At 45.0% G+C, this 10,482-nt stretch overlaps 1 protein-coding gene across 2 annotated transcripts; it reads right to left on the reverse strand.

Moving 5' to 3' along the window:
- Positions 1-477: 477 nt before the first annotated feature.
- LOC120650494 (pollen-specific leucine-rich repeat extensin-like protein 3) lies at positions 478-9,620 on the reverse strand. 2 transcript variants are annotated; one of them, XM_039927643.1, is made up of 4 exons: positions 8,995-9,620; positions 8,758-8,922; positions 1,001-1,084; positions 478-916 (listed from the first exon to the last, which is right to left on the reverse strand). In XM_039927643.1, the coding sequence occupies exons 1-4, from the start codon at positions 9,129-9,131 to the stop codon at positions 898-900; spliced, it is 405 nt and encodes a 134-aa protein (XP_039783577.1). In that variant the 5' UTR covers positions 9,132-9,620; the 3' UTR covers positions 478-897. The 2 variants fall into 2 exon arrangements, with proteins under 2 accessions (XP_039783577.1, XP_039783578.1); XM_039927644.1 differs by having other exon boundaries at positions 509-916; positions 1,016-1,084; positions 8,995-9,615.
- Between the last annotated feature and the right edge of the window lie 862 nt (positions 9,621-10,482).

Below are 10,482 nucleotides of genomic sequence, written 5' to 3' on the forward strand. Positions count from 1 at the left end.
TGCACACTGCACTCGTGGCATAGTACTTTTGATCCTAACTAGTTAAATGCCCGTGCGTTGCTACGGAAGCTAAAAAAATCAAGCGCTTAATGATATATTTTTTTATTTTAATCAGGGGCCCATACTAATTGGGGTGGTTTCTCAACTTGTTTTTTTAACGCTCAACTTGTTTTTTTAGATTAACGCTCAACTTGTTTTGTTGTACTTGGTTGTTGGGTGGCTATAGAACCGGGCGCAATACCCATCTAAAAAATAGAAAAGGCATGAAAGACCTCTCAAAAGAAAACACAATGTTGCCCTTCTGTCTCTACTCGGTTTTGATATAAAGAGAACTCTAAGTATGAAAAACTTCCCTAAATGAGTCCAAGACAATGTTTGCGACATTCGCTATACGAATAATATGATTTTTTTTCCTCACATTCAAATTGAGACATTAAGCAGCAAAATGTGGAGCTAAAAAAAATGAACCCAACAACATTCACAAAGCGCATCAATAAATTATTGAAAGAAACAAAACAATTAATTATCCATTGCATAAATAAAAAAGAATAAGAGCTGTGTTTCCTCTTCTCTTCCTCATTTCCAAATTGCAATTGACATCAAGGGAGATGAAAGGAAGTGCTTCAATCAAATACAGACATCGATGATCACCAATCAACATCTACAACTCAAGAAAAGAATCCCGTCTAAGAAATCAATGGGGAACACAGACCTCTGAAGCAGCCAGCTCCAACTTAAAACGGCAATGCAATTCCCCATCTCTCGCTTCCTAACCAGCAGCATCCCCAACCCTGATGCTACAGCCCTGCAACCTCACTCTTTACAGTTGCCACTTGTCTCTAACTACATTCTTGATATAGACAACCCCTCTCCGGGAGCATGGTCATGTCGGAACCGTCACTCGTGATCACAGATGCTGCAGCCACACAAAAAAGATTTCATTCAGGATTATGCAGAAACAGCTGTGTGTGTGAGTTAAAGCATTCCAATTAAAATGAACCATTGCAAACAGAACCTCCATCCGTCAAGTCTATCTAGAACTGCTTGGCTGTTGTATCTCTCCAACTCTTTCGATTTCAATTGCCTGCATCAGTACCATTGCACAAATTTATTCCTCAGGAAGTTTAAACGAAACTCTAAAAGTATAGCATGAGCAGCATTAAGCAAAACGAATGGGAGAAGAAATACGCTCCTAAGCTGCGCAAAGTACATAACATATTCAGTTCCTAAGCTGCGCAGAGTACATAACTTGTGCAAACATAGCTCTGACCTATGAACTGAAGAACAGTTGAGAGATTTTATGCTCTGATTATGAACTCTAGCTTCTTTCGAACCACATGAAAATTCTATGATCTGAACTTTGAACATGTTCTCATAATTAGAAGAATTATTTTCAGATGGATCAAGCATCAAGCCTCTGGGATCTTTTTCTGCCCTTCTATAGCATTTGAAATCATTCCTATTTTGAAGTTCCTCACTCCTTGTTCTAGTGGGAAAGCAATGCCAAGTGGATCAAGATTTCCCCAAGATCCTTCCAGATGAATAATGCATTTATACGCCCCCCCCCCCACCTCCTGCAGGACCTGTTCCAATTAGAGGACAGCAGAAATGAAAACAATTAACCTATGTACAGCAAGTTGACATATAACTTCAATAACTGAGCTGTGATGCCCTTTCGTCATCCAACCTTTCTTATGGCATTAGGTGCGTAAAACTTTTTGCAATGGTACAATAACTTCTTTTTAGAACAAATGGCGTGTTCTTTCTTAACCAAATGGATTAGAATTGTTGGAGTAATGGGCTTGGCCCATTTATTCTAAAGCAATAAAAGAATTTAAAGCCCACTATTAATGCTAGGGAATCAATGTTTAATTCCGTACCGGGAATTGAGGAGGATCTCAACCGACTTAAAAGGTGGACTTCTTGTACACCACTTGTGAAGCCGGTAAGAGGAGGACGGTGAACCACACGCGCGCGCGCGCTCGCTCGCCTCGCCGAGCCGGGCCGTGGCCGTGGCCGTGGCCGAGGCCGAGGCCGAGGCCGAGGCCGAGGCGCGGCCGGGCGCGGCGCGGCGCCGCGCGGTGTGATGGCTATTTTGCCGTTGACAGCAATTAATCGTGCGATTAAACGTGCAATTAAATCTGTAATTAATGGCCATAACCGCATCACCTAAATGACTCTGATGGTGTCCAGGTTCAACGAACCTGAGCACCTGAGTCACTATATAAGGAGTGCCATGCCCCTCATCCATCTTGCACCAGAGCACTGAGGCAACTCGGCTCCTCTCTTCTCCCTCTCCAGTTGCAACAACTGAGTTCCCCAACGCTAATCTCTGCGCGCACAGAATTAGCGTGAGCAGGCCTCCGAAACCTTGCTCGCCTTGAGATCCTGCACGGGATAGGCGGGCAATCAGGTTTTTGGGTAACGCTTTAGCGTGACTGCTCAAAAATACTAAGGCTTTGCCCGATTGTACGACTACTTCCTGGTGGACGAGCCGAACAACTACGTCGACTACATTCTGGTGGCCGAACGACTACGTCGACTACATTTTGGTGACCGTTCGTGGGACTGCACTGCGAACATCTTCCTGCACCGATTTAGTTCGACTACTTCGACTGAGGCCAACCGAGTAGATGTCTACTCCAGTTGGTAACAGCGCAGCCAATGCCTCCGGCAACGGCCCCGCTTTAAGGTACTCCCTAAAACTTTGGTTATTTATATTGTTTATGCTTATATGTGTGATAAGTATAAACATGTTCACATGTTTACTTTTACTCCTTAAAGTCATAGAAATATTGCTAGTTTATACATCTAATTTTGGAATTAAAATATACCGAAAATTGCCTAGATTTCTAACAATCCAAAAACCTGATTATGTTAATAGGCTTTCGGTATCTAGCTTTGCTGCATCAATCAAACCATCACCTTTTGATGGTTCAAATTACAAACGTTGGCAAGAGCGGCTTATACTGTGGTTAACATTATCGAGAGTGATCCATGTGAAAGAGGGTAAGCCTGAACAATTCTCTCCAGAGGAAGGGAGTGCGTTCGATGAGGCTGATATCCTCTTTCGAGGCTTGATCATTAGTGTTCTCGGTGATAACCTGGTGGATTCTTATATCCGGCTGCCAACTGGCAAAGCTTTGTGGGATGCTCTTGAGGCTCAATATGGAGTATCTGACGCCGGGAGTGAGTTGTATATCATGGAGCAGTTCCTTGAGTACAGGATGGTCGAAGACCGTTCTGTAGTGGAACAGGCTCATGAAATACATACTCTGGCAAAAGATCTCAAAAATTGCAACAAAGAGTCACCATGTGTGTTACCCAATAAGTTTGTGGCTGGAGGTATAATCTCTAAGCTGCCACCTTCTTGGAGGGACTTTGCTACTTCTCTAAAACATAAGAGACAGGAGTTCACAATAGATGGACTCATAAGGACTCTTGATGTTGAGGAGAAGGCGAGAGCAAAGGACATACGTGGGAAAGGAGTTGTTGGTGCTTCAAGTGCCAATCTTGTTCAGAAGAACAACTTCAACAAGAACAAGAAAAAGCCACCGCAGAACCAACCAAAGACTAAGAAGACAACCACTTTTAAGAAGAAGAAGAAGACGGGAGCTTGCTATGTGTGCGCTAGTACGGATCACTTTGCTGCAAAGTGTCCGAACCGCAAAGGCAACAACTCCGCCAACATGGTTATTAGCGAGCCTGGAGGAACTTCGGGGTACGGTAATTTATTACCTACTGTTCTTTCAGTCTTTGGTTCACCCGAGTGGTGGGTTGATACTGGTGCTAATATTCATGTTTGTGCTGATGCTTCTTTGTTCTCTTCTTACCAGACCGGCGGGACTTCCTCCTTGCTGATGGGGAACGGATCACATGCGCGTGTTCTTGGTGTTGGTACGGTAAATCTGAAGTTTACTTCGGGGAAGACCGTGCAGCTGAAGAACGTGCAGCATGTCCCCACCATCAAGAAGAATTTAGTCAGCGGCTCTCTACTGTGTAGAGATGGTTTCAAATTAGTCTTTGAGTCCAATAAATGTATCTTGTCTAAGTTTGGTACTTTTGTTGGAAAAGGTTATGAAAGCGGAGGTTTGTTCCGTCTTTCTTTGTCAGATGTTTGTAATAAAATTGCATACAATGTTATTAACGTTGATGAAACAAATGTTTGGCATTCGAGGCTTTGTCACGTTAATTTTGGTTGTATGATGCGCTTAGCTAATTTGAGCTTAATTCCAAAGTTCACTTTTGTCAAAAATTCTAAGTGTCATGTATGTGTTGAATCAAAACAAACTCGTAAGCCTCATAAGACCGCGGAGGCAAGGAGCTTGGCACCCTTAGAATTAATTCATTCCGATTTGTGCGAAATGAATGGAGTGTTGACAAAAGGTGGTAAAAAATATTTCATGACTTTGATTGATGATAGTACTAGATTTTGTTACATCTATTTGTTGAAGTCAAAAGATGAAGCTTTACACTACTTTAAAATCTATAAAGCTGAAGTAGAAAACCAACTTGAGAGAAAGATCAAAAGAGTTAGGTCAGATCGTGGTGGCGAGTATTTCTCAAATTTATTCACTTTATTTTGCGAGGAACATGGTATTATTCATGAGAGGACGCCTCCCTATTCACCTCAGTCAAATGGGGTTGCCGAAAGAAAGAACCGCACTCTAACGGATTTGGTTAACGCCATGTTAGATACAGCGGGACTTTCCAAGGAATGGTGGGGTGAGGCTATATTGACTGCATGTCATGTTCTAAACCGTGTTCCTACAAAGAATAAAGAGATAACTCCTTTCGAGGAATGGGAGAAGAAAAGGCCAACACTGTCATATTTACGTACATGGGGTTGTTTGGCAAAAGTGAGTGTGCCAATAACCAAGAAACGTAAGCTTGGACCTAAAACTGTGGATTGTATCTTTCTAGGTTATGCTATTCACAGCGTTGGATATAGATTTTTAATAGTGAAATCTGGAGTACCTGACATGCATGTTGGTACTATAATGGAGTCCAGAGATGCTACATTTTTTGAAAACATTTTTCCCATGAGAGATGAAACAAGTTCATCTAGGCAAGAGTTCATCAAGGATGATGGCTCTGCTGAGCCGATAGAACACAATGAACATACACTTGTAGAAAATTCTGAGGAGGATAACAATGATGCTCCGAGAAAGAGCAAGAGACAAAGGACTGTAAAGTCTTTTGGTGATGATTTCATTGTATACCTCATAGATGATACACCCAGAACCATTGAAGAGGCATATTCATCTCCTGATGCTGACTATTGGAAGGAAGCAGTAAGGAGTGAGATGGATTCTATTATGTCTAATGGAACCTGGGAGGTCGTTGAACGTCCTTATGGATGTAAACCGGTTGGATGCAAGTGGGTGTTCAAGAAAAAGCTTAGGCCAGATGGTACTATTGAAAAGTACAAGGCTAGGCTTGTGGCCAAGGGTTATACACAAAAAGAAGGAGAAGATTTCTTTGACACTTATTCACCAGTTGCCCGATTGACCACAATTCGAGTGTTACTTTCCTTGGCAGCCTCTTATGGTCTTCTCGTTCATCAGATGGACGTTAAGACGGCTTTCCTCAATGGAGAGTTAGAAGAGGAGATCTATATGGATCAGCCGGATGGGTTTGTATCAAAGGGTCAAGAAGGAATGGTTTGTAAGTTGTTAAAATCTTTATATGGTCTCAAGCAAGCGCCTAAGCAGTGGCATGAAAAGTTTGATAGAACTTTGACCTCTGCCGGCTTTGTTGTGAACGAAGCTGACAGATGTGTGTACTATCGCTATGGTGGGGCTGAAGGAGTGATTTTGTGCTTGTATGTGGATGACATACTGATCTTTGGCACTAGCCTTAATGTGATTAAGGAAGTCAAAGAGTTTTTATCTCAAAATTTTGAGATGAAGGATCTGGGAGAAGCTGATGTTATCCTTAATATAAAGCTGGTAAAAGAGATCAATGGTGGGGTGATTCTTACACAGTCTCACTATGTGGAGAAGGTGTTAAGTCGCTTTGGTTATAGTGACTATAAACCTGTCTCAACACCATATGATGCCAGTTTAATTCTTAGAAAGAACAAAAGGATAATGCGAGATCAGCTGAGATATTCTCAGATCATTGGTTCATTAATGTATTTAGCGAGCGCTACAAGACCTGATATCTCGTTTGCTGTAAGCAAACTGAGCCGGTTTGTTTCAAACCCGGGAGATGATCATTGGAAGGGTCTTGAAAGAGTAATGCGCTATCTGAAGGGGACAATGAACTATGGAATTCACTACACCGGGTACCCAAGGGTACTAGAAGGGTATAATGATTCAAATTGGATTTCTGATGCTGATGAGATAAAGGCCACAAGTGGATATGTGTTTACACTTGGTGGTGGAGCTGTTTCCTGGAAGTCTTGCAAGCAGACCATCTTAACGAGGTCAACTATGGAAGCAGAACTCACAGCATTAGATACCGCCACTGTTGAGGCTGAGTGGCTTCGTGAGCTCCTTATGGACTTGCCGATAGTTGAAAAACCGTTACCGGCAATCCTAATGAACTGTGACAATCAAACGGTAATTGTCAAGGTGAATAGTTCAAAGGATAACATGAAGTCATCTAGACATGTGAAAAGGCGGTTGAAATCTGTCAGAAAATTGAGAAACTCCGGAGTTATAGCCCTGGACTATGTTCAGACGGCTAAAAATCTGGCAGATCAGTTTACAAAGGGTCTTTCACGAAATGTGATAGACAATGCATCTATGGAATTGGGCTTGAGACCCACGTGAGTCATTCTATAGTGGAAACCTGTCCTATGTGATCGGAGATCCCGTGAATTAGGATGGTGAAACAAAACTAAAGTCTGACTGTGAGAAGAGAACCTTTGTGAAAAGGGCTCATTCCGTGTATAAGGTGCATTTCTCTTCTAATCTGTATGGCAGGTTGGTCTATACCTTAATGTGTGCCAGGTGGTTTCTTTTAAACAAATGAGTTGTTTTCTTGAAACAAAAGATGTTGTCCTACAGAACATCTGAAAGGAACACACCTATATGAGTTTGACCACTGGTCATGGTCTATGAGAATTGGGTATTCTCTAGAAACTCATGAAGGGCCTGGAGTATGACTTATAAGCTCCAAACCGCGGGGATGCTTTTGCAGCCTAGTACCAGTGTAGGGCTCTGGTCAAACTTGTTTGCACAAAACTGGCAATTCAAGGCATAGTCCATTGCACAGTTGTGAATAAGTGTAGCCTTTGTCCTAGATGGAAGTTCAACTTAACAGTCTCTGTCGAATACTGGTATATCAAAGAGAGAATGAGGGTATTTCTAGTGTGGCTTGAATTTCTTGGTGGGGATTGTTGGAGTAATGGGCTTGGCCCATTTATTCTAAAGCAATAAAAGAATTTAAAGCCCACTATTAATGCTAGGGAATCAATGTTTAATTCCGTACCGGGAATTGAGGAGGATCTCAACCGACTTAAAAGGTGGACTTCTTGTACACCACTTGTGAAGCCGGTAAGAGGAGGACGGTGAACCACACGCGCGCGCGCGCTCGCTCGCCTCGCCGAGCCGGGCCGGGCCGGGCCGGGCCGGGCCGGGCCGGGCCGTGGCCGTGGCCGTGGCCGTGGCCGTGGCCGAGGCCGAGGCCGAGGCCGAGGCCGAGGCGCGGCGCGGCCGGCCGGACGTGCGGCGCGGCGCGGCGCGGCGCGGCGCGGTGTGATGTGATGGCTATTTTGCCGTTGACAGCAATTAATCGTGCGATTAAACGTGCAATTAAATCTGTAATTAATGGCCATAACCGCATCACCTAAATGACTCTGATGGTGTCCAGGTTCAACGAACCTGAGCACCTGAGTCACTATATAAGGAGTGCCATGCCCCTCATCCATCTTGCACCAGAGCACTGAGGCAACTCGGCTCCTCTCTTCTCCCTCTCCAGTTGCAACAACTGAGTTCCCCAACGCTAATCTCTGCGCGCACAGAATTAGCGTGAGCAGGCCTCCGAAACCTTGCTCGCCTTGAGATCCTGCACGGGATAGGCGGGCAATCAGGTTTTTGGGTAACGCTTTAGCGTGACTGCTCAAAAATACTAAGGCTTTGCCCGATTGTACGACTACTTCCTGGTGGACGAGCCGAACAACTACGTCGACTACATTCTGGTGGCCGAACGACTACGTCGACTACATTTTGGTGACCGTTCGTGGGACTGCACTGCGAACATCTTCCTGCACCGATTTAGTTCGACTACTTCGACTGAGGCCAACCGAGTAGATGTCTACTCCAGTTGGTAACAGCGCAGCCAATGCCTCCGGCAACGGCCCCGCTTTAAGGTACTCCCTAAAACTTTGGTTATTTATATTGTTTATGCTTATATGTGTGATAAGTATAAACATGTTCACATGTTTACTTTTACTCCTTAAAGTCATAGAAATATTGCTAGTTTATACATCTAATTTTGGAATTAAAATATACCGAAAATTGCCTAGATTTCTAACAAGAATTGAGTACATGCAGAGCTCGATGATGCCCTGGGCGAACTGTAACCAGAGTTGAGTTAAACTATAAATCATTTGAAATTTGCAGTTATATCTCACAATATCACTCATATTCCAAAAAAAATGGGAATATTCTAACTGAGGCTATATTATACGTTTCGTCAAACATAAAGATTCTAAAGGCATATAAAAAGTTTGGCATGTGAAATAGTTCAGAAGATAACTAAAATGCTCCTACAATGGCATTTGTGCCTTCATATATTAATCCATACCTTTCATGCATTTTCCTTGGAGAAAAGAAGCACCAGGCTGGCTGGCCCCAGGGAGGGAGAGGCGTCGTAACAGGCAGTGGTGGAGGGGAGTGAATCGGAGGGCTGCAGCGTGGGGCGTGCTTGGTGGGCACGGGCGCATGGCCCTGAGCAGGCAGGCCGGCCACACTGCGGAGGGGAATAAGCGAAGCTCAGTGATGTGCGGCGGAGGGGAGTAGAGGACGAAGCGGAAGCGCGCACCGTCGCCGGAGGTCGTCGAGGTCTCGAGGACCAACACTGCTTGGCATAAAGGATGGTGTTGGGCGGCGACCTGGTGGCTTACAGGAACGCAAGGGGCGGACTGGGAGGTGGTGGTGGAGGAAGTCGCTGCCGGTCATGTGGCCACCCCTCGAATTGGTGGAGCAGATCGGAGAGGGCAGCGGGCGGTTCGACGATGCGGCGGCGGCTCAGGCACGACGGGATGGATGTGATGTGAGGAGTTGATGTGAGGCGGCCTGGTTGATCTGCGCGCGGTGGAGAGGCCGCCGGCCGACGCTCGGGATGGATGCGCGGGGCGGCGTCAACGGCCGGCTGGCTGAGGTTCTGCAAGGCGAGGACAGCGGCTCGTCGTAGGGGAAGGATGCGGGGGCGGAGAGCCGGAGTTCCGGCGCGGGCCGTCGCGCGCGGCGGCACGCGGCGGCTCAGCGGCCCGTCGATCCGGGCGCATGGAGGAGAATGCGGAGGAGGCGGGAGGAGAGGGCGTGGGAGGCGCGGAGGAGAGGTGACGGGGGAGGCTGGAGGAGAGGGCGGGGCAGGCGAGGAGGAGAGGGCGTCGGAGGGCGTCGGTCGTCGAACCGCCGGAGGTGGAGGCGCGGGGGAGAGAGTGGGGGAGAGAGCCAGAGAGAGAGGGCATCGGGCGGGGAGGCGCGGGGTGGGACCGTGGGAGGCTGTGCGGGGATGATTGTGCGGCAGAGATGGAAACTGATATTGATCGGACGGTTCAGATCCGAAGTTGGCAGACACATCTGACCATTTATTACTTTTTAAGTAGTAGTAGATTGAGACAAAGCGACTAATAATTTTTTTTAACAAATGCAAAAGGAGAATTTGAGGGTCCCAAGAGTGACTCACCAAACTTCACTTGGTTTAAATTTTACAAAGTAAAATCTCCTTTTTTTTTCTTTCGCAGAACAAATAATCTCTTGTTTTTCATCACAGAAGGAAACACTAGTCTTGATTGTTGATAGCTTCTCCATATATGAGTCGAAATTTGACTATGTCTTTCAAATTGAAATGATTTTATCTTTTTTTTCAGGTTTAATGATCGTGACCTCAAATATATATAGTGCTGTTATTTCGATTGCACAAGGATTCAAGTTTTTTTTAGATTAAGGGGAAAATCCGGTCTTGAACATTCACAATTGAATTCCTATGACCACAAGGATTCAAGTTGAAGTATCAAACCTACATGGTTTCCTACAAAATCTCTAGATTCCAAACAAGTTACACAAGATATCATAAATTGCAGAAGGAGCTTCTATTGCTACATTATATAGGAAGAATTGCTGCATTCCAAATGGAACCTTGGGCGATGGGGATCTCAACTTCTAAACTCTAGCAAGATTCATGGTTGGAAAAAAACAAAAGAAACTCTAGAAGCTTGCCCTTGAGAAACGGTGCCTCAAGACGTTCTTGCTTACTACTTTTCCCTTGGTCCCATGCATTTTTTCCCCTTTTGTAAACGTCATA

The sequence above is a fragment of the Panicum virgatum genome, chromosome 9K, assembly GCF_016808335.1.
Source record: "Panicum virgatum strain AP13 chromosome 9K, P.virgatum_v5, whole genome shotgun sequence".
Classification (NCBI taxonomy): Eukaryota; Viridiplantae; Streptophyta; class Magnoliopsida; order Poales; family Poaceae; genus Panicum; species Panicum virgatum.